The 24,688-nt window shown below is 44.7% G+C and overlaps 1 protein-coding gene across 3 annotated transcripts in view; it reads left to right on the forward strand.

The window, feature by feature from the left end:
* The window catches only part of Exph5 (exophilin 5), a 73,692-nt gene that overhangs the window by 37,798 nt on the left and 11,206 nt on the right, over positions 1–24,688 (forward strand). The window contains exons 2-5 of one of the 3 annotated variants that reach the window (XM_087905662.1): positions 760–920; positions 3,378–3,534; positions 14,626–14,695; positions 22,388–22,523. In XM_087905662.1, the coding sequence (XP_087761788.1) occupies positions 760–920; positions 3,378–3,534; positions 14,626–14,695; positions 22,388–22,523 (524 nt within the window). Of the gene's footprint in view, positions 1–759; positions 921–3,377; positions 3,535–4,146; positions 4,509–14,625; positions 14,696–22,387; positions 22,524–22,985; positions 23,364–24,688 lie in introns of those variants that run through there. The other 2 variants (XM_087905663.1, XM_048417008.3) reach the window with 2 other exon arrangements.

Genomic DNA, 24,688 nt, shown 5'->3' on the forward strand with positions numbered 1-24,688 from the left:
AGACATAAAGCAACTTTTCTTTGGAAAGACAGCTGAATGAGGGAAAGTATGGGAAAAAAACAAACAGATGTGTTAGGATTCCAGACCTCGTATCCCAAAGGGATACATAGCCAGCTGCACACAGCAGCTCGCTGGATGATATTTCCTCCGTCTCAGTGGCCGCTGTCCTCTTCAGCCTGAGTGCTAGCACTGTTCACATTCCTGGTCTTTGTGTTGAACAAATTTTGTCATCCAAGGCCGTCGATTACACTAACAATCTGTGTGCTAACTTCAGCTGCTGCCCACTGAGTACGGATCCTATCTGTTACGTTCCCCACAGCCTACACGGGACCTCAGTAAACATTTAGTTGGTGAATGTTGCTCAATAAGCATTTAATGTATTAATGAATAAGTGCGTGAGTAAGCAGAACCGGAATGTTCCGGTTTCTGCATGTCATTAGGACATCTATCATTTCATTGCCTTTTTAGATCAGGTCTTGACACATTGCTTAGCCAAGTTTCTTGTCATTGACTCTGTGATTCTTTTAACAACCAGTAAAAACTTTTAGATTGTCATCATATATAGAAGAATGCGCCAGCCGCAGAACACTATGTGTAAATATGTACACCATGATCAAAGAGGGATTCTAACTAGGGCAACTTTTCCTCAGGTTCTTAGCCTGTCCTGCCTCTGTAGTGCAAAGTTTAGGTCATCACACAGGTCTATTCTAATGAGGAATGGATTTGAACAGTGCACTGATATTTTTTGTTTTATTTCAGCAAACTTCAAAAGACAAAGAGGGATATCAGATGGCTTCAAGGAGCAACTGGCGAATGGTTCGAAGAAATTCAAAGAAAGAAGTTTTGCAATGAAACAGATGTTAGCCAGATGTTAAAACCACCACTCACATATAGGCTATGGAAGGGGATGGCAAAAAATGGTGAGAAAAAAAAACTTTTTTGCTTTAAATTATCTTTTCCTTGCCTTGTGGTACAGTATTGTAGACAACAAATCCATGCATCCTCAATTTAGCCAATTTATGACTCAGGACTGTTTAAGGGATTTAAATTTTGCACTATACAATGTGCTAGACAGTTTAGGTGGATGACAAAATGCCTGAGACATCTCACTGTGAATATGGTCAAAGCTTTCACTCTTGATAAACTTCGATGTTTTTCATTTATAAGTGGGCATAATGTTTACCTCATAGGATAAAATAGGATTTTATGTGCTAAGAATTAGCCTAAGGGCCAAGGAGACAGCTCCGTAGGTAAAACACTTACGACACAGTGTGAAGACCTGAGTTCAAATCCCCAGAACCTACGTAAGTCTGGGCACAGTAAATAAGCTGTCACCTTGCTCTCCTGTGAAAGACAGGGGTTAGAGACAGGAGAATCCTCGGAGGCCTCTGGACGGGCGACCCTGCCACGGAGCACAGAAGCAAAATACCAAGCAAAGGTGGAAAGGTGACAACTGACAAAGTAAGGTTTCCCCAACCTCCACATTCCTGTGCATGCATGAGCATGCCATGCATAAACACTCACACTACCCTCACACACGTCAACACACTAAAAACTTAAAAGTAAAAAGAATTAAGATTGCGATGGCTGTGCCTTTAATCCCAGCACTCAAGAGGCTGAGACAGGAAGATTGTCATGAGTTTCAGGCCAGTCTGAGCTATAGAATGAGGCCTTGTTCCCAAAACTATGGAAAGAAAAAGAAAAGGAAGGCGAAGAATTACCCAGGACCATGGTAACCTCTTACCTAAACTCCCTCTGCATCTCGGTGCCTCCACACAGGTGGCCGTAAGCACCTGCTGTGGACACTCTGTTGTGACTGCCAGCCTGTCACTTCACCCAATTTTCTTAAGCTTTTAATGAGGGTAGTGAAACCTGTTCCCACAGGACACGCATGAGCATGGCAAGCTCTCAGAGAGCCAACTATAAACTAAGCGCGCTACTGAACCAGTCCTGCCGACCGCTTTCCCCTACGTTGTCAATGTGAGCAGCTCTCTGAAACAGGTGGCGGCAGCGCTTCTGGAAGCACAGATGGATAAAATCTACAGCTCTCATTGGAAAACAATCAGTCTAAAAAACAGTCCAGATTTTCATGTGCCTGTGGGATCAGTGTGGTAGTGGTTCTCCTGGTGCTGGGGATCAATCAGGGCTGCAGGGCTGCCGGGCAAGTGGCCTGCCCCTTACCTACATCTCCAGCCCAAAACTCAGATTTTTAGATTGAGCCCATTTTATGCCACGATGGCTTTGCCTTACCTTGAACACCAATATTTATAAAAGTCAGTGTGCACAAAAGGATTATGGTATTATGGTGTTTGTGTATGTTGATGGGCCTTAGATTTAAAATTGAAGGCTCATAAATAAAGTTATCAGTTATTATACATATATTGCATGCATATGCATAAACCAAATATATGTACATAGGTGCGCACACATACACATGCACACACACACACGCACACACACACCACATGCCACAGCAGGATAGATTTTGGAAAAGAATAAGGGACAGTCTAAATGGTTTCATTTCCTTTCTATTTACTCTCTTTGGCATCAAAGAGTTACATGAAAAACTCTCTCCGTCATTTTAAAGAACTGGTATTTTCTAAAAGATACTTGGATCAGCAAGCTATGAAATGAATGGGTCCCCTGGCTTGCGAGCTTGGATGTTGGACATCTATGTAGAAGGTGTAATGAGAAAGACCCACAGAGAGGCATCAGACAAGGAATTCTGTTCACAGTTGTAGCCTGTGACACATACTGAAAACTCGGCTTGAGTGTGAAGTTTTTCTCAGCCCAGCAGAACCTTTGGAACGCAGGACCCTGAGAAGCAGCCCTGCACTCCCTTCGTTCTTGGGGTGCTGTGGGGATGCTAGTTGCTTCTAGATTGCAGAAGGAGGGGGAAACAAAAGCCACACCTTCCTTCTTCTTCTCCAGAGATTTATCTGAAAGCAGGCATAGCAGCAGATGCCTGAAACCACAGGAGGCAGGAGAATCACAAGTTTGAGGTCAGCCTGGCCTCCCTGGCCAGATGGAGCTATATAATCATAACTTGTCTCAAATAAAAAATAACCAAAAAGTATATTACTCTGAAACTTAAAAGAAAAAGTTATCAAGTAGCACAATCTGGTCTTAAATTTAATATGTAGCTTGAGCTTTTACCCACCTGCCTCCACCCGCCAAGAGCAGGAATTCTAAGCAGGTGCCGTTCTATCAGTAATGGGGTTGGAAGCCAGGGTTCTGTGTATGCTAGGCAGGCACTCCAAGACCAAGCTACCTCTCCAGCCCAACTGCAGGTTATTTTAACGGTGTAAAATCCTCTCTCTCTCTCTCTCTCTCTCTCTCTCTCTCTCTCTCTCTCTCTCTCTCTCTCTTTCCCTCAGATCCGTTGGAATTACAAACATCAAGATCTAAAAACCTAACCAACCAAAAGCCATCTGTTTCTTCCCGAATGAGCTTCCGGTCATCCTTGGCTTCGCTCTTCTCCTTCAGAAGATCTGGGAAGGAGCCGCTCAAGCTTCCGTCTCAAAGACCTAATGGGTGAGTTTAACTCAGATCAAGTGACAGCTTCCTTGATTAGTTGGTACTGAGGCCTGTGTAGTGGCCAGAATGTTCAGCTTTTGTTCTTAGAATTGAAGTCCGGGTAGGCACGAAGGAGTAAACAGTGTCCCGCTCGCACTGAGACACGCCTTAGGGACTGTGAAACTCGGCTCACCTGAAAGCTACCTTTTAAGCAACTGCTGACCTCCTGGTGGTGAAGCTGGAGAATCATGGGTTAAGTGTTGGGAAAGAGTTGTTGACGGTTACTCTGCTGAGCCTAGAGCAGTGTCTGTGCCTGGGCTGGAAAGATAAGTTGAAATCACTGCTTTTCAGGGACCATGTGTTTCTGCCAGAAGTGGAGCTAACTAAGTATCAGATGGGGGCAGTGGAGAGAGAGAGAAGTGGAGAAAAATCAACTTCCAAACAGAAAGGAAGACGAATTTGATTTTCAGAAATGTTGACGCCGCTGTTCTTGAGTGGTTGGCCAGAATTTCAGTCTAAGGCGAGGGAGAGCCCACATTTGGAGCTGCGCAGGCAGGGGCGCCTGCAGACAGTTCCCGGTTGGACGCTGCATAAATCAGTCCCCTCCACTGGAGTGTCAGTCATTGGGTTGTTTCCAGACAAGCAAGCACAGCTCTGCAGGGTAGCTGAGCTGCCAGCTGAGTATTTTCCGCGTGTCTTCCTGGTTACAACGCTTCCCACCCTCTTAAGGTGTTGGCTTGGCACGTGACGTGTTCCCTGCGCAGGCGAACCATTAAGATTGAGTTGCAGCGCTAAATCAAAGGTGTTGGAGGTCACTGTCCCTGAAAAACGAGCCCCAGCAAGCAGCTGCTGGGGCGTGTGTTGAGGCTCTGGGACTTCGCGGAGCACCCGGATTTTTTTTACTTTCGGCTTTTCTCTGATGAAATAAGAGCAAAATGTAGATCAGTGGAACTGAACCTACCAGAGCCACTTGCCAAGAATACTCTTCATCGGTGAGTTGCTTTAATAAACGAAACAAAGCATTAGGGACAACTGTTGTTTGGGAGGTTTAAAACTGAAAAATATTTCGTGGTTTGTAGAAACTATTTCGTTCAAGGAGAAAGGTTGATTGCCAGCGTGTTGGGGAGTGAAGGTTTTCACTGTGATTTGTATCTCAGGCAATTGGATTTTTTAAAGGGAGAGTTATAGAGCAGAACGAGGTGACTTGGGAAACTGGGGAAAGTGAAAAAAAACGTGCGTACTCCACAGGCAGGTTTGTTGGTTTTGTTTTGCTTTTTGTTTGTTTGTTTTTTGTTGTTGTGTTTTTTTGTTTTTGTTTTTGTTTTATTGCTGTTGTTTGAATTTTATTTTGTTTTGGGGTTTTTTGGGGGGGGTTGGGGTTTTTTTTTGGTTTTTTTGTTTGTTTGTTTGGTTGGTTTTGGTTTTCTTCCAAGCTCCTGTTACAGACTGCAGCAAAAGTGGATCAAGGAAGATAAAAGATCTAAAGATCTAGGATCTTCATTTATGGTGTGTGTTTTGGCCAGAGGGCAAAAAGAAAACAGAAAACTTGCAGGCTCTCTTCAGCAGATGTCCTGATACCAAACTGACTCCTAACCAGACCACCTGAGCTGCTGACTGCAGCCTAGAGACAGGTGACAAGCGTCATTGCTTCTGTGCTTCCCAGACACTGGCGTCTTTAAATACATCTTTCTTCCTTAAAAAAAAAAAAAATCGATTTTATTATTATTATTATTATTATTATTATTATTATTATTACTACTGTGTGTCTGAGAAAGAGAGAAAGACCAGATAGAGAGGAGGTGTTCCTGGATTGTAGCACACGTGTGGCAGAGGGCAGAGGACTACATCCAGGAGCTGGTTCTGTCCTACTGTGTGGGTTGGGGATCAACTTCTGCCATCAGCCTTGGCAGCAAGTTGTACTTTGACCCACAGAAACATCTCACCAACCCCAAATACATCTTACTTTCAAACTTGGGACTATCTCATGTTTATCTTAACGTGACCATAATAGTGATGTCTTTTATTTACTTACTTGCTTTTGGTTTTGTTTTTTTGAAATAAGGATATATACTGTCGCCTTGGCTGTCCTAGAACTCACTAGCTCAGGCTGGCCTCAAGCTCACACTGATATTCCCGTCTCTACCTTGACAAATATTTGTTCTCCTTATGAAGGATAAGCACGTATTTATTCTCTCAAGGTCTTGAAGGATTGTGCAAAAAGCATGCTTTTTATTTTAAAATTGGAACTTGACTCCAGTGTTTAGATCGAAATCTCAAGTGTGAGGGAAGAAACGTTTTTACCATGGTGGGGAGGTCTCATAAGGCAGCTAATAGGAATTCATGGCTTCTCTAATCCCAGGGAGCATTTACCTTCAGCAGAGTCTGATCTTTAGAACACAGAAATGACCTTCCAAGTACTTTCTGACCCAGGAACTCTTTCTTGCCTGAGCTCCGAGGAAGAGTCTGGTGGGATCTGGGAAGCCTGGCTACACAGGACAGACAAACTTCAGGTTTCTACTTTCTGAAGCCATCGAGGGCTTGACTGCTTGGTGCCCTGGAGAACAAGTCAGCAAAGCAATTTAGAGAATATTTTTTTGCATTAATAAATTATTTGAATTCCTTTTAAGGTGTATAATTTATACTACAATGTTAATTTTTGAAGCAACTTACTTTTCAGTTTATTTTCATCTTTTTCTTTTATCAAATCATATTTGTGGTTGTTACTGTAGCAAATACACAGTTGAATATCGGGCACAAAAGTCAACATCAGCCTTTAATCCCAGCACTCGGGAGGCAGAGGCAGGTGGATCTCTGTGAGTTCGAGGCCAGCCTGGTTTACAAGAGCTAGTTCCAGGACAGGCTCCAAAGCCACAAAGAAACCCTGTCTCGAAAAAAGCAACAACAACAAAAAGTCAACATCAAAGTTATTAATATAGCTATAAGATATGAATGAATGATGTAGAGGCATTTACATCTCTGGCAGATAATTCAGAGTTAAAAGACCTTAATTTGGCTTTCCAGAGTGGTATTCAGAGGAAAAGTAATCAAGACAAAAAAACAAAAGCAAATCATCAAACTTTATATAAAACTCTGGATAATCAAACAAATAATCCATCCTCCTTCACCTCCTCCCCTTCTTCCACATTTGTTTTTTGAAACACGGTTTCTCTGTGTTCTCCTGGAGCTCATTCTGTAGACCAGACTGGCCTTGAACTCACAGAGATCTCCTGCCTCTCAAATACTGAGATTAAAGGCTTACACCACCACACCAAGATTATTTGCTTCTTTTAAGCTTTGGCTGTTTGTTTGTTTTGTTCTATTTTTGAGACAACATCTTGTGGTGCCCAAGCTAATCTCAAATTCACCAGGTTGCCCAAGCTGACCTTGAACTCACAATCCTTCAGTGTCAGCCTTCTGGATTCTACGATCATAAACGTGTGCCACCAAGCTCAGCTCTGTGCTTCGGTTTTCATTGAGAAATGTCCCTGCAAAGTAGACAACCTTTCTTAGAAAATGAATTGGGATGTCGGTTCCATAATTTGCCAAGGTATCCTTGTTCACTTTGAGGACCAACCATTTAAAGCAGGATAGCTCCCCCTCCCTCTCCAGTTAATTCTCAACCCTGATTGAAAACTACAATATGATGGGGAGAAGCCTTGAGAGAGAAAAATTGAGACACAGGTAACTTTTATTATACTATATTTTAGTTGTCCCCGTTTGTTATTCGTTGGTGATATCCTTCTCTTCCTGTGTCTAATACATGAATTAAGCTTTAACATAGGTGTTGATGGACAGGAAAATAAAGGTCAGTACAGGATTTCGTACTGTCTGTGGTTTCTAGGAGCCACTAGGGAATCTTAGAATGTACCTCTCGCACAAGGATAAGAGAATCTCCAGTATAAGGGGTTTTGGTGGTGGTGGTGGCGACGTGTGTGTGTGTGTGTGTGTGTGTGTGTGTGTGTGTGTGTGTGTGTAGTCCAGGCTGGCCTGGAATCCTTGACAATCTTCTTACCTGAGCCTCCTGAATGTTGAGATTTCAGACATAAGCAACCAGAGCTAGCAATACTTGGAATCTTGAAATTTTGGTTTATTACTTTCAGTGGAAAAAATTGGGAACACAGTGATTTCATAAATTATAAAATGTCCAAGTGATTTCTGCTTCACACAAATCCTCTCCCTCCAAAACTCATACTATCCGGCTTTCGCATTGTGACTTAAATGCTATTTGCAAATGACTGAACTGCCTCGAACCCCAGGAAGACGGAAAAGCATTTGTGTTTATTGTTTATTTGTTGCTATCCCGTGTGTTCAAGAGCATGCTGCTCTCCCCAGCACTTTACAGCAAGGGTGTCTTGGTGTCTGTGGTCTGTGCTCTCTGCTTTCCCACAGGTTCCCTCCCTAGAGTTTAGGAGGTGTCTATGGTATACAGCCTGGGCGCTCCAGCCTTCAAAGGAGCATCCTCAGCTACTCCTTTCTTGGTCCAGATTCCCAGTTACAGAAATGACTCCCTCCTTGCCATGATGAGGCAATGTGTTCCGGCGTGCTCCACCAGGAAGTCACCACCCCTCTGTCCACCCACCATCTGAAACCACAGCCATATGCTCTCTTGGTTATTTCAATTTTAGGAATGTAGATTTTTGGGTTTTTTTTTTTAACATTGCTCTTTCCCTTGGGTAGTCCCAGAATAAAAGCACAGGGGAGCCTGTTTGCAAAGTCCGTGGGTATTATGTACATTGAAGCCTCCTTTCCTTGGAGGATTATCATAGAGCGTGACACAGTGGTGACTGTCCCCAACATGGCTACAGTTGGACTGATAACTGAGACTTTGGGGTGAGAATGCAGGTCCACTCTTCTGTTCCTTTAGGGGTGATGTTATTCCCTTCAGATGCAAGGAGCCACCTGGCTCCACCTAGACACTTCTCAGACATGCCCAAATTTGCCTGATCCATAGGGCGTACACAGCTTGGGCCTTTCAGCTGCAAACTCCCTTACGTAAGCAGAAAGGCCAAAGACTATTTTGGAAAGTTAAAAGATACATCATATTTTCCCTGAATTTAGATTCTCTCTGTGTCTCCCGCTCCCTCTTTCCTTCTTTCCTCTCCTCATTTTCTAGCTAGAAAGTCTGAGCTGAAATATAGAAGACTCTAAGACCCTTAGCCAGAGGCTTCCGAGCAAGTGAGATCTTTCTTAGGCCATGTTCTCTCTGTGGTCTCTGGCATGGTGTAGGCAGGTGAGCACCTGGGAGAAGCAAGACATGGGGACAGTCAAGGTTTTCCCATCCTGGGAGGCCAGTGGCTTCCGGTTAATCCGGTTACCTTTATTAAGTCTGAGTCTCACGAGCAGTCTTAGTAGGCACAAGGATGGGAACTGGGAGCTTTATTTTTATTTCTCTGGGATAATCTGGGGCCCTGCAGTATAATTCATTCAGACCAAGGTAATGGCTATAACCATTCCTGATGTGGGTAGCTTTCCTTTCACATAGTATCAAGCTTTCATCAAAGTCCTACCCAGGATCAGATAGCACATTTACTGTGTTGGAGGTAAAGTACGGACCAAAAGCCAAGTCCCTTCCCAGAGGACTGTAACCTAATGAAGGCACCTGATTGTCCCGGGCAGCGGCTGGCCCGCCTCGGAACTGCTCTGCTCTGTTCTTCCTTTTAGTTGTTGTTTTGGTTTGTTTGTTTGTTTGTCAAGACAAAGGGTTTCTCTGTGTAGCCTTGGCTGTCCTGGAACTCACTCTGTAGACCAAGTTGGCCTCCAACTCAGAGACCGGCCTACCTCTGCCTCTTGAGTGCTGGGATTAAAGGAGAGCACCACCAGTTCCTTTCTTTAACCATTCTGGCAAATGACAGTCAAGGAAGTCGTGACCTTTTGAATTCACGGAGGGATTCCGTGTGGCCCAGGGGTAACCCGGGTCACAACAGATACACGTGGCAAGTATCTGGTGACTGAGGATCTTCCTGCCAGGAAGTTCTTAACTACACTAGAGGATTCAGAGGCTTCCTGGAGGAAGAGGACCATGCTAGGTGGTTAAGAGACAAGAGTCTATACCAAGCAATGACATAGTGACCAGAAAAGACCGAAATCCATCTCGGTCACAGAGACTCATGAAGTCAGTTCAAGTCAGCAGTATCTGGTTTTCATGTTAGAAAGATTCCTTCAGGTCCGCAGTTCCTCAGCCAAGGGCATGCGGGTACCCTGACAGACATTCAGCAATGCTTTAAGACTTGTCCAGTTTTCACGGCTGAAGTGAGGGTGGAGATCAGGGGTGCTGAGGAACATTGAGGTGACTAACACAGGCCACCTCAGGAAAAGCAACATCAGCAGTGCCAGGGAGGAAGAATCTTTGCTCCAATTTATAGCACAAAGAATGGATTTGAGGCCAGGCGGTGGTGGCGCACACCTTTAATCCCAGCACGTGGGAGGCAGAGGCAGGCAGATCCCTGTGAGTCCAAGGCCAGCCTGGTCTACAAGAACTAGTTCCGGAACAGCTAGGACTATTACACAGAAAAAACCCTGTCTTGAAAAACCAAAAAAAAAAAAAAAAAAAAATGGATTTGAGGGAGAAACATTGGCGTCAGCAGAGCAGGAATGTGGGCACAATGCAGCATAGCTGTGATCCCCTTCCTTCTAGCCTCAGCTACATGGATGGTGAATGTGAGTACAAGGCCAACCTGGGCTGCATAAGACCTTGTCTCAAAAAAAAAAAAAAAAAACCAGACAAATGAAAATGAGAGTGAGAGAAAAAGCTAGGGTGGGAGGAGATTTATGATTTTTAATCTTAGTTACCAACTTGACTGCATTTAGAATCGTCATGGAGACATGCTCCGGGCATATAGTACCATGAGCCAAATAAACCCTTCACCCCTACCCTGACGCTTGTCGGGTATTGATCACAACAGGAAACCTCTCGCTACACTACTGGGAGAACAAATGTAAAAATGAACAGAGCTGTGCGGGATTTTGAGTGGAATCGTGACACTGTCGTAATCGGATGTGGTGGGTGAGGAGGAAGGAGAAGCAGCTTGCCGCAGAGACAGGATGGACAGAGTTGGAGTCAGTAGGGTTTGTTGACCGGAGAGAAAGGAGTGAGAATGGAAATACGTGAAGCCCATGTGTAACTCACGGGGTCTGAACTGCCTGTGACCCGATAGGAGGATCTTCTCAGGGATCCAAGAGTTAGAAAAGAATATTCCTGAGCCCTGCCCTGCCCTGTTGCATGAGGATTTCTAAATGGCGTCTGCAAAGGCGTGGAAATGAGAGAATAATCGAGGTGGAACTGAGTTGACAGGTCAGGGATGCCTAGGAGGAGAGCTGAGAGATAAGGTTGGGTGGGTAAGGGCTTGCTTAAGAGGTTCGCCAGATAAAACAAAAGCCCTGGGCTAGTGAGATGCTTCAATAGGTAAAGACACTTGCCGCCAAACCTGATGACCCGTGTGATGCCCCAGAATACATGCAGTGGAAACACAGAACCAACTCCTAGAAATTGTCATTTGACCTCTGTATGCACTTGTGTACATGTGCTTAAACACACACAAAATAAATGATTAAATAAACATAATAACAAAAACTTTATTTATTTATTTCTTTTTAGAGAGAAAAGCCTTGTGTCATGTTAAGATTTGGGACAATTCTTTCTGGGATTTTTAGGTGGGGACTGAAAAGATGGAGTCTGCATTTTCCAAAGATCTCCCTGTTGTTGGTGTGAAGGGTGGAGGGGGTTCCAGAAGAGAAGCAAGGTTAGTATCAGGCAGGATGGCTGGAATGGAAGGGGTGAGGGCATTTGTGAGAGACTCCTGCGGTGTGACATCATTAGGGACTTGGAGGTCAATGCAGAAGGTGAGCTATTTTCCCTAAGTCCAGAGGGCTTTTTCCAGCAAAGCCTTCGGGACACCAGAGCTGCTTGCGGAAGGCCTCCCAGGCAGCTGGGCGTTCCCCTCTTATGGAGTGAATGGTAGCACACACAGCAAGACACACACCAGACGAACACACGTCCTTCGACTCTGTGCCGCTGCACGTGATGGCGATCTGTTCTGTCTGTGACACAGACGTCCTCTGTCCCTTTGGTGCCATTTCCTGCCCATTTGCCACTCTCAGCATCCTAACCAGACGGGGACCTAATGAGACAGTGCGAGGCTGGCTGTGGGGACTCAGTGAGGGCTGCAGCTACTAGGGTTATAAAAAGAACAAGAACCGGCACCATCTGGGCTGTACTCTTGGCTCGGGGCTAACTACATTGCTAGCCAGTTCCTACCCGAACTGGTGCTATTCCTATCTCCAAGCCTTTTGTTTGGGGACAGTGTGTTATCTGTTTGTTTTAATTTTATTTATTTATTTTTAAATTCTATTTATTTTTTATGTGTTTGGGTATTCTGTCTCCATATATGTCTGTGTATCAGGTACATGCCTGGTGCCTGTGGAGCCAGAAGAGGGGGTGTTGGATCCCCTGACAGATGGTTATGAGCCGCCGTGTCAGTGCTGAGAATCAAACCTGGGTCCTCTGTCAGAGCACCCGTGCTTTTAACTGCTGAGCCAGCTCTCCAGTCCTTTATGTTTGCTTGCTTGTGAGACAGGGTCTCATTATGCAGGCCTGGCTGGCCTGGAACTTGCTGTGTAGATCAGGCTGGCCTCCAGCTGTGCGTCATCCTCTGCCTCCGGAGTGCTGGGAATGCAGGTGTGCATGAGGGCAGCAGGCTCCCAGCTTTTACCCATCCTGCCCTTTGGTCTCCATGGCGGTTCTCCGCCACCTTCTCCCTCCGGCGTGTGGGCGTCCACTGGAAGTGCGTGTGTCCGCTCCACACTGCCCGTGCATTTGCTCACCCTCTTTATTCTCCTTCCCAAAGCTAGGGTGGTGTCATAGCTCTTCCTCTGGGTGCAAGTGCTCTGAAAACACTGACTGCCTCTCTAGGCCGCATTCGTCTCCTTCAAAGATTTCAAAACAACACTGGTTTGTGTGCACAATACTTGTAGGAGGAACGTAGCTTCAACAGGCATAGACGGGAAGAACAGAAGCAGATGAGGCAACGCATGCCCGTAATCTCGGGAGCAGAAGCAGGGTTGTGGCAGGTTCGAGGCCTGCCTGCTTTACATAGTGAGTTCAGGCCAGCAAGAGAAGCATAGCGAAACTTTGACTCACGAGGCAAGTGAATAGACGTGGTGCACCCGCCCCAATCCAAAAACCTCAAACTTGAAACTTTAAATATTGTTGACGTTTATTTGCTTGTTGTTTATTGAGTCTGTGTGCGGGCCTGTGTGTGCTGTAGCAGGTGTGTGGAGGTCAGGGGAACAACTGTCTAAGGAGGATCTCTCGTGGGTGTGGGGGTTGAATTCAGGCCACCAGACTTGATGGTAAGGGCCTTCACTGGTTATGGCCTCTGCTGCCCATCCCCTAAAATTTGAATCTGTTGATGATCCTTCAGATAGAAAATTCCACATCCAACCACATGACCTCATGTGATAGGCTGCAGTCGGATTACATCATCTTCAGGCACCATGTGTAAGATGTTTCTCACACACATGAATTCTGTGTTTCTACTTGGGTCCCATCCCCAACCCCTCTCCTTAATTAATGCAAATATTCAGATTTTGGAAGTAAACAGAACTGAGCTTATTGGCACAAGCCTGTAATTCTAGCTACTTAAAAACCTGAGTCAGAGCCGAGTGGTGGTACACACCTTTAATCACAGCACTCAGGAGGCAGAGGCAGGTGGATCTCTGTGAGTTTAAGGCCAGCCTGGTCTACAAAGCGAGTTCCAGGACAGGCAGGACTGTTATACAGAGAAACCCTGTCTCAAAAAAACAAAACAAAACAAAACAAAAATCTGAGTCAGATAGAGTCCAGGTTCAAGATTAGCCTAGGCAACTTAGTGAGTCCTTGTTTCAAAAACAGACAGGAAGGAAGGGATGGAGGTAAAGAGAAAGGAAGGAAGGAAGAAGGGAGGGAGGAAGGGAGACAGGGAGGAAGGAAGGAAGAGAAAGACAGAGGAGGGAAAGGAAGGAAAGAACAATTAAAACTCTTCTGATCCCAAGCACACTGGGTAAGGAACCTTGACCTGTGTTTAACATGCAGTTATTATTAGTGTAACTTATATTTCAGGATAATATAAAAAAATCCACAACATTATTTCAATTTCTGGCCAAAATCTGAACTCAACTATAAAACAGCTACGGATGTCTTTAAAACAGAAAACCGTTGGTCTCCGGCTTTTATGGTCAACTTTCACTACCCATGAAGCGATGAAACAGATGGCGGATAGCTGTTGCCCAGCTACTTTTGACTGCTCCGATCCCGAGTCCCAGCTTGTGTAACTCTTGACTCCCTTGCTGCTGCCTTGGTGGGGGAGGTGGCCTAATTTCACAAAGAGCTGTGAGTCACGGCAGTCTACTGACCCTGAATCAGAATCGGGAAGAGCACACGCTGGCACAGGATTAGAGACTGACAAGCTCGGCGCCTAGCTTTTTTTTTTTTTTCATTTTTATAATTATTTATTTTGTGGGGGAGATGGCATGTGCAGACCACAGCATGTGTATGAAGGTCAGAGCATCATTTGTAGGAGCTGTTTCCCTCTTTCCATCATATGGGTCCCAGGGATCCGACTCTGGTCAGCAGGCTTGGTGGCAAGTGCCTTTGCCTGCTGAGCCATGCTGCCGGGCCAACTATAAACTTAAAGAGTCTGCACCCGGTTCCCAGCCTGGACACGGGCTGTTTCTCGCGCTCCGCCTCCCAGATTGACTGCACTTTTTATCATCAGTGAAATGGACGCATCCATGATCTCTGCCCTGAAGGTGTGGGACATCTGAGTGAAATCCGTGTGGGACACACTGATGAATAAGCATTCAGCAGCTGTAGACGGTTTGTCACGTGTTTTTACACTGCGCTCAAATGCAAATCCACTTGGGCAGCAAAAAGTAGGAACATCACCTCTAAACCACTGTGGGAAGGTTGTCTGAGATTTTGCTCAGTGAGGCACTACCCGAGAGGTGTCCTTCCGTAGAAATGCTTCCTATCCTCTCTGGATAGTGACCTGTAATGGTAATGGACTGTTATTGGTTTTTCTTCCTGGTGAAGGCCAACCTCTTCCAAGAAATGATTTTAAATTCTTCCCACAGGTGCGATGACCGCATGGGGCCTCCTGGGTCTGTGAGGGACACAACTGCCGTAGTATCCGGGGAATCAAAGGTAAATGCTAGAGTCCGATTAGAAAAGCTGTGTCAGATTAGAAGCTGTGAACTTTCAACAGCTGGAACAGCTGGGCCTCCAGCCATCCCGCCCTGATGTGCCCTTTGCATGTAGACCCCAGTGAACTGCTCCCTGCAGAGGTTTTACCCTAACTCAGCCGTGGACTGGAATGGCGCCCACTCTGCCTCTACTTCTGGTTTCTAAGAAGACAAAGCCATGGTCCTAGATGCTCCTGAACTCTCAGTTCTGCTGGAGGAATGCTTGAGCATCCTCTGATGTTTATGAGTCTAGGGATGTGAAGAAGATGCAAAGTCTGTAGAAAGGGCAAGGTGGGTGTCTGTGATATATACAGTGGCAGGGTAATATGGCCTTCTTGAGATCTGAAACTCGAATCTGAGGATTGGCAGATATTTTCCTTTGAGACGCTTGGCTGCCGCTTTCATTGAACTATTTCAATGAGCTCTTAGCATATAAGGGACTTGCCAGTGAGTGACTGAGAGTGACTTGAAGCTCCCACCAGTGACAAAAGGAAAAGGAAGTGTTGTGCCCAGATCACGATCCCCAGAGAGAGACCACCAGAGAGGCCCAGACTGTAATAAGCAAGGTTTAATCAGCATAATACAAACATGTTTGGAACTCATCTCCATCCCCGTTACAACAAGGTAGAGAGGAGTTGTATCTCCTCTGTGGGGTAAGCTTTTAAAGGCATAACTACAAAGAGAATCTTTGAAGATGCTTTGGCACGGGTCCAAGGACTTTTGCTCCCTCATATTTTATTAAGTAAGCTTTTTTTCTTGTTTTTAGAGCAAGGTTACTCTTCTTGAGTTAGGCCATCTTTATCAGCCTGTACCAGGTAGCTGGCTGGGTTGAGCTAAGTGACCTTGTGCTCAGAATATCCTGGGTGAGAGTGGGGAAGGCCACTATCTTCCTGGGAAAACATTCTGCTAGGAAATTTCTTCTTGACCCTTTGAGAATAAGGGGTAAGGGTCCCACAGGAAGGAAGTTCTGCCTGAAGCTAGAACTGTGTGTGGTACCCTGGAAGCTGGCCACGGATGCCACAGGAATTCTTGCCAAGATCTGAGGTGATGAACTTCCCACCACTTGATTGGCAGCCGGGCAGGAATGGTCGGGGGAACGTTAGTATTTCGTGTCGAATGACCCTCCTCTCCGAAGAGACAGCAGTTGCTATTTAAACATTCATGCAACTTAAAAGAAGCAAAGCATTTCAGAAACACCGGATGTTTGGCGCTAGATGGAAACTTAAAGATCACCTAGCCCAAGATACCTCCCAGACTCAGCACCGTGGACATTTTTCAGCTGAACTGTGCTCTGTGAAGACACAGTCTAATGTACTGCGTGATGTGTAGCAGAGTCTCCCTACTCTGTATACATAGCGCGTTCAAGACTAGCCTGGGCCCGGACTCTACAAGACTGCATCTCAACACACACGCACACTTGCATGTGCATGCACCAGACAAACCCACTGTGTGGCGATGCGTGCCTATAATTCCGACACTTGGGAGGTGGAGGCAGGAGGGTCAGAAGTTCACAGCAGTCTCTGTTACATACCAAGTGGAAGGCTAACTCAAGCTATTAAAAAAAAAAAATGTGTCCTGGGCCAGCTAATTGTTCTTAGTTTTTCTGAACTCATTCTCGCTTAGCTTGCTGCCACAGGCATTGTTATCTGGAGGGACACATCTCTGATGCGGTATTTACCAAGTTGATAGCATCTCAGTCTTCTGTATGCATCTGGGATGGCATGTGTGTCCAGGACCTGAAAGCAGGAACGAATACATGATCTTTAAGCCTCAGAGCCTGGAGCACGTTGCTGAATGTAATCTCTGCTGGGAAGCAGACACAGAACAAATCTGGGAGCACCCTGAAATTTTAATTTGTTGACTTTACCAAGGCGTTTGATAATATCAGGCAACGTGGGTTCCAGTTCCCACAGCCGCTCTGCAGGTTTGGCTGCCCTAGGAAGTTCTCAAATGTTTGAAGGTTACCTTCTGACAGGAGCTCTGTTTGTTTAGTTATGTCAACATTGCTGACGGTATCAGCAGAGGGCACTGACTTTGTGTTAAGGGCTTGTTTCTCTCAGCGGCTTTTATGTTCCCTGTTTCCTGAAAGCCAGCATCCTACAGTGTACTGTGGGGAACCTGCCTTGCTCTTAAGTTCACCGCACTCTCAGGAGTTTTCCAGAAAGTTCTCCATAATCCAAGCATGGTAACAGTCAGTGTGAAGGACTCACCTAAGGTCTGGACTCCATTCTCAGTGGTTCCCCGCTATTAAATCAGTCAGTCTTCTTAGGAGAGCAAGTATTGCCTTGTTACTGTCTTTAGTTTCATTTTACCAACAAAGTCACTAAGGCACAACAAGGTTAAGGAATTTGCCCAGAGCTGTGTAGACCAGTGATTCTGAACCTTCCCAATGCTGTGACCCTTTAATACAGCTCGTCTTGTTATAGTGACCCCCCCCAGCCATACAATTATTTTTATTGCTACTTCATAACTGTAATTTTGCTATTGTTATGAATTGTAATGTAAATATTTGATATGCAGGGTATCTGACAAGCAACCCCTGTGAAAGAATCATTTGACTTCCAAAGGGGTCGAGACCCACAGGTTGAGAAGCACTGGTGTAGCCCTGCCTGGGAGGAACCAGGCTTTGACTGTGTCGCATTTTATGTGTAACCACCATGCTGTCCTCCATCCAGCATGCTTTTCTGAGTTCTAATAGAGAAAAACCCAAGACACGGTTTCTCTGTGTAGCCCTGGCTCTCCTCGAACTCACTCTATAGACAAGGCTGGCCTTGAACTCAAAAATCAGCCCACCTCTGCCTTCTGAGTGGAGAATTTTTTTTCACTAGCTCAGTTATGTTGTAATTTTTCGAGTAGCCTCCCCTCTGTGGTTTCCTATCTTGGCGTGTCTTAAGTCAGTTCCCAACTACGTGCACAGCGTCACTCCACACGGGAGGCCAGGGAGTGTTTAAGGCGAGGTTCCTCCTTTCAGATGGATTGTCATGTAGATACGTACATTAGCAAAAGTTACAGATCAGGGTTTGGGATCAGGTCAGATGGGTGTAACTAGCCACCTCGGCAGAAGTCACCCCTGTGGTGTCAGTAAGACACTTAACCTCAATTTTGGTTGTTTTATCCCCAAAATGGAAACGATCCTTCGCTAGATCACACATTTGTTATAACGATCCAAGGAGAAAAGATATGAGAAATAATATAGTACTAAAAAGTAACTGAGGGCTTAGAGGGTGAAGAAACACACTTGCCACCAAGCCTGACAATCTTCATGGGAGAATGAAAGACCTGAGACCTACAAGCTGTCCTCTGACCTCCACAACCACGCCAGGGCACACACACCCTCAAATAAATAAATAGTTTGAAAGATTTATTTGTTTATATTTTATGTCTGAGTGTTTTACCTGCTTGCGTGTCTGTGTACCACATGCATGCAGTGCCCACAGAGGTCAGAAGACATTCGATCCCTTGGAACTGCAGTCACAGATAGTTCTTAGCAACCGTGTTGGTACTGGGAATCGAACCCAGGTCATCTGGAAGAATAACCAGTGCTCTTAACTGCCGAGTCATCTCTCTAGCTCTACAATTATTTTTTTTTAAATGAATGAGTAGTTGTGTTAAAAATAAGAATGGTAGCCAGGTGGTGGTGGTGCACGCCTTTAATCTCAGCATTCGGGAGGCAGAGGCTGGATCTCTGTGAGTTGGAGGCCAGCCTGATCTATAAGAGCTAGTTTCAGGATAGGCTCCAAAGCTACAGAAAAACCCTGTCTCGGAAAAAAAAAAAAGGTAGGTAACAGATGAATAGGAAAAAGATGTATTAGAGGGACAAGGGAGGTGGCTCTGTGGCGAAGAACACTTGCTGTGTAAGCATGAGGACCTGAGTTCAAATCTCCAGCTCCTACAGAAGAGCCGGGTCACATACCTGTGATTCCAGCATTGGGAAGTGGAAATTAGTGAGTCATGGGAGCTCACTGGTCACCAGGTCTAGCCAAAACGGTGAGCTTCAGATTCAGTGAGTGACCCTATCCAAAGAACATGGAGTGTGACAGAGGAAGACAAGACATCCTCCTGACTTTGATAGGTGCACACATACACACACACACATGCACATCCATGCACACACCACACTGCCACCTCCACACACAAATTTTTAAAATCATTTTCGGGAAGTTCAGAAGGAGAAACTATTGGTGGGGTGGGGGCCACCTTGAATTTGGCAGTAATCGCCCCTTGCAGACTGTGTGTTGTGTTGGTGTTCATGATACAAATAAGAATGCATTGCCACCTCCAGGGCTTGACTCACCTGTCTGAATCCTTGCTTAGAAGAGTGAAATTTTTGGTAGAGAGGAGTGAAAGAGAGCCAGTGTCAGGGAAAATGAAGAGAAACCAGCTTTGGCCATGACCCTGAGCTGTGAAATGCCAGAAGGTGTCGAGAAGGATGGCGGGAATGAGCTCCGCTTGAGAGCATTGAAAACAGGCTCCCGTGAGAGAGTAAAGCCAGACTTTGGAGGACGGCAGCCGTTTCTAAGAGAAAAGGTTGAGAAAGAACAGAAATCAAGGATACAGGGACAAAGGTCAAGAAGTCCGTGATATTTGGGACACTGCGTCAGAGCTTGGAGCACAGAGAATCCGGACAGAGGGGGAAAAGGCTTACATCAAAAGTTGGGAAAGCGCCTTGACATGATTTCACTGTAAAGAGGAGTTTGAGCTTCATGCTCTTAACGAAGAAGGGGAAATAAACTTCTCATTTCATGACGACCCTGCAGTAAGGAGGACAAGACTGAGCCCCAACCAAGGATCAATGTCTGTCTGGTCTGCGTCACAAAGGACGGCAGCTGCTCCCAAGGTACCCTGGGACCTGTGTTTCGTTGATAAAAATTCCTGCTACCTGGATACAGCATTGCGATAGACCAAGAACTGTTGGATTCTACCAGGAGCCGTGAGATTCTGTAGAGTTCTAAAGTCCAACAGCCTGGGGACGAATCCTCGCCCCACTGCAGTGGGACCTAAGCAAACGGCAAGGCCTCTTGAAACTTCAGTTTCCTGAAGTCGAGGACAATAGTAGTACCAACTTTGTGGGACTATTAAAATCCCGAGAAGTATCCCACTCAAAGTCCTTAAAATAATGGCGTTGATAGTCAGCATTCACTTGCTTCTGGTTAAGGCAACAATTACAGACAAATCTCACAAAACGCTCAAACAGAAAGGGTCTGGAGAGCAAAGGTGACACCAAGTCCTCTCTATGCCGGGTACCAACCACTGACCAGCTTCCGAGTTAAAGCTGCGTAGTAGTAAAATCTTGGGGTTTTTCTTAGTCATTCACTTCACATCTCTCTACCATAAGTAGCACAGGTGTGTTGAGTGTGTAGCGTTGGTCCTGATGAGAAGAACCTGGTCCCTAGATAGAGGAACCTTCCAGCCTCCAGAGTCTCATCTCTTACTTGAGCCCCCAGTTCATATTTTCCATTTCACCAAAAGTGTTTGTTATCCAGGAGGCCACAGGCCCATCCGCTGGTCTGCATAGAGGAGATCTGAAGTTTGTTTGGGTGTTAAATGGTTAAGAGATGACGATGCTTGGTGACTTTTATCCAGGAGGCCTACACCAAGTATCAAAACTACAGGTTTGGGAATAGTGGATTTATAGCATCTATAACAAATTATTATTAAAATAGAGAGCTGAGTCAGTGTTGTGGTACACACTTCTAATCATTGGAGAGACTGAGGCAGGAAAAGTGCTCTGAAGTTGAGGCCAGCCTGGTGGGCTACCTAGTCAGTTCCAAGTCAGTCTGGGCTACAAAATGAGACCCTGTCTCAAAACAACAAAACAAAAATATAAAGTTGAAGAGCCACAGAAGAGAACAAAAGATAAACCTCTTCATACTCTAGGGATAAGAGAACTAACTTTAACCAATTTTTTCAAGTAATTAACTTTCAGTTCTGTTCTCTCTAATGGGTATCTATAGTCAAAGTTTTGTTCTATTTTTTACTTTAGGTTTTTATATTAGTGTGATAGGTTATATCCAGTAATGAATAAATTATCATGGGAGTAGTTTCTTTATTAGTCAGCCCCCTATGTGGGTCTTCACTTATGCCTGTAAAGCTACAAATACAAATTCATGAGACCTGGGCAGGCTTCTGGGAGAAACAATGGAGGCATGAGGGGGCAAGAAGACCCTGACTTTCAGCCTACAGTGAAGGAATTTAAAAATCAGGGCCTTGGCAAGGTTAGACCTTTGGCCTTGGCTTTATAGATAAGATGAGGTGTGCTGTGAGGTGGAGAGGGGATTCTAGAGAGCAGAGGGACTCGAGAGGCCAGGATGGGAGAGCAGAGAGAGCTGGGAACACAGGGACAAGAACCGCAGCTGCCAGTCCGGGCTCTCGCACAGGACAGTGAAGGAGTGGCGTGGGTAATTGTCCCAATGTTAAAAAGACAAACTAAGGTTGTAAGTAGGACAGCGATTGAACCCGATAGCAGCGTGAACACTTGCCAGTTGTTTGGTTTAAGGGATATAACTTTAGCTTTGCATCTGTCTCCTAAATCCTTGCAAAGGAGCAGTCATTTAAAAAGATAGGCAGGATCTTACCTTTCAGTGCCTTCATTTCAGAACTACTGAATCTGCTCAGGGTGGGAGGGGTTGGGGGGGTCTCCATTCTTCTTGTCTTCCTCTTAAAATATAACCTGATTTGTTTTAAAAAATTAGCATGGCTGTGATGAGTTCCGGTCTGGCATCTCCATACTTTATTTTATCCTGACCCTCATCCGCTGCTCGCCCACTGCCTCCTTTCCCTGTCCTCTGCCCTCTGGCCCCTTTCCTCCCTTCTATTTTCATGTCACGTGTATTCAATCGCTTGCTTTGTTTCTCCTCTGTTCTGTCATTCGGAATGACCTCTGGATAGAAACACTGTCTTTTCCAAAGCCCTTTGAGTTCGCAAAACTCAAGGTCCACCTAGATGGCGGCTAAGATGCTTTTGATAGAAAATGCAGAGTTAGGAAATCCAAAGTCCCAGCCGCTGGCACCATGGAGACAGCATTCCCAACTTGAGAAAGGTTAATTTCCTGATTGCCAGGAATCACCATCCTCCCATAAGGCCTGTTTAATTCTGTAGGAGTCTGCCTTAACACTGTTATTAAAAGAATAAACATACATTGAATTATGTATAGGAGGTTATACATATAAATATATGTGCAGGGAGTGTATATATGGATGTGTGTGGGATAGTGTATTGCAAAGGAATATATAGGGGGAGTGGACATATGAGTGTGTGTATAGGGAATATGCATATAGGGGCATGTATAGGGGATAATGCATGTGAGGGTATGTGTGGGAGACCGTGCCTAGGAGGATATGTATAGAGAGAAGTGTGCATATGATAATGTGTATAAGGGAACATACGTGTGTACGTAGGGTGCCGTACATATGTGTGCATGTGTCGGATAATGTGTGTGCGAATATCTATCTAGGAAAGCAAGTATATGAGGGAATGTGTAAGGGAGTTCCTGATTGTAAATGGCAAGAATAAGAAAACACTAAATTGAGACATAAATAGTCAGAAAATTAATCAGTAGTTCCTAGACTAGAACCATTGGTATTTTTAGGGGAACATATGAATATTTTAGCTAGAGAAGATGTGAAATCTCATATTTTTATTTTAAAATTGACAGGCAAAAATATACAATTCACCAGTTGGAAATCAGCCAGTTGCCAGTGTGTTTGTCCCTAAGCCAGCCATCATGAGGGAGGAGAGTGGCATTCCTCCACCCTGGGATTCTTCCCTGCTGGAGACTGAGCTTTTTCAAGGTGAGTTCACACACCAGGTCTCCCTGGGAACACCAGGAACCACAGAGTCAAATGCTAACTTGACTCTTACTAAAATGTTCTAAACAAATCAAGGCCTGAACTTAGTTTCTGAAGCCCCTTGCTGAAGTGGGTTTCATTCTATCCTCTGAACCTTAAAAAAACCTTGTGGTTAAATATAATCCAAGCAGATATTCTGAGATCAAAGACTGGCAGAATACAGGCGGATAATAATGTTTAATGTTTTACCTCAGGTCAAAAAGAAATGCCTCTATACAGCTTGCTCTTAAGAGTGTTTTTTATTGTCCCTGATTAGGGGGGCCATATGTGCGCTGTGATGAAATCCAGTAGTCGTTAAACAATTCACCTGCACTGACCTGGATTCCAGGAGGACATAATGCAAATGAATCTCATTATCGATATCATGGTCCGCCTTCCACAGGGTATCCTGTAACACCATAAGATCGCCATCAGAAAAGTGAAGTCCACAGTCGTTCAGTGAAGTGGGGAAGGATATTCAGTTTACAGCGAGAACTCTCCCTGCTTCCTACCCTGGCAGGGGACTAGTGGCAATCGTGAGAGCCTTAGGCTAGGCTCTCTATCGAAGGACATCCTGGGGCAAGAAGGGCAGGGACCAGGGAGAAATCTCTTCTAAATGAAGCTTTTGTTTGAAGAGGATGGTTCCTAGCATGGGTGTCTGAAAATAAAGGTGGGAGGCAGAGGACTGACGTCTCCAGCCTCTGAAGTAGGAAGAAAAAGAGTTAATGTGAGATTCTGAACGACTTCGAATGGGCGGATTTTGTTATGGCATAGGAATGAAGACTGTTCCCAGCAGGAGCCCAGGTAGCAGAATCTCTTGTGTTTTCTCTTCTAAATGTGTTTTGTTCTGTAGTCAACGTAAGGCTTTAATGTGGCGGGGGGGGGGGGGGGATAAACAGCAAAACAGAGACTTTTATCAATTGTTTTAGACTGTCGTTTTGTCTTGCTGACCGTGTCCTTTGTTTGACAGAAGCTTTTCAGTTTCAGGAGGTCCCATTTATTAATTGTTTCTCTCAGTGTCTGTGCTGCTGGGGTTCTATTTAGGAAGTGGTCTCCTGTGCCCATGGATTCAAGTGTACTTTCCACTTTCTCTTCTGTGAGGTTCAGCGTGGCTGGCTTTATGTTGAGAGGTCTTTGATCCATTTGGACTTGAGTTTTGTGCATGGTGATATATATATGGGTCTATTTTCATTCTTCTACATGTTGATATCCAGTTATGCCAGCACCATTTGTTAAATATGCTTTCTTTTTTCCATTTGATATTTTTTGCTTCTCTGTCAAAAATCAGGTGTTCAAGGGAGTGTAGATTAATATCCGGGTCTTCTATTTGGTTCCATTGATCCTCCTGTCTGTTCTTAAGCCAATGCCGGGCTGTTTTCACTGATTTTATTAACTCTACAGAGTTTTGTTTTCTTCTTTTCCCCTGCCTTATAATCTGACATAGCTTTATAATTTTATGTGAGTTATTTCAGTGATAGGAATCATTTAGAATCCTTTCCTCAAACTGGGCAGTGATGGTACATGCCTTTAATTCCCGCACTCGGCAGAGGCGGCGGATCTCTGTGAGTTTGATGTCAGCCTGGTCTACAAGAGCTTGTTCCAGGACAGGCTCCAAAGCTACAGAGAAACCCAGTCTCAAAAAACCAAAAAGAAAAAAAAGATCCCTTTCTCATTAGATCTTAGTAGTCAAGATGAGTCCTGTCTGTCAGCTCAAAAGCACTTACAGAGAAATCCAGAACAGAAGGGAAGAGATCCCTCTGGTCCCTGCCCAGATGTGATTTGTACATTACTTACACATTGCTACTGTACGGCAGATGCCGACATGCCTTGTTCTCCATGATTTTTTTAGTTAAAAAGCAAAACAAAACAAGAAAAACTTTAAATAACAAATATGATGACTAATGTGGGTCATTTATATCATTTCAGAAAGAAATAATTCTGTAGACACAGATTCACAGCACTTTGGAAAATAGCTATTTCTGTGTCAGATATGATTTTTATTAATGATGTTTCATCAATAAATACATAATCGATTATATTCATTATAAACTATATATGATAATGATGTCCATTATAAGATAAGTCTTAGAAAAATCTAAAAACTTTAAAGAGAGTGCAGTTATTTTAAA

The sequence above is a fragment of the Myodes glareolus genome, chromosome 4 (assembly GCF_982192425.1).
Source record: "Myodes glareolus chromosome 4, mMyoGla1.1, whole genome shotgun sequence".
Taxonomy (NCBI): domain Eukaryota; kingdom Metazoa; phylum Chordata; class Mammalia; order Rodentia; family Cricetidae; genus Myodes; species Myodes glareolus.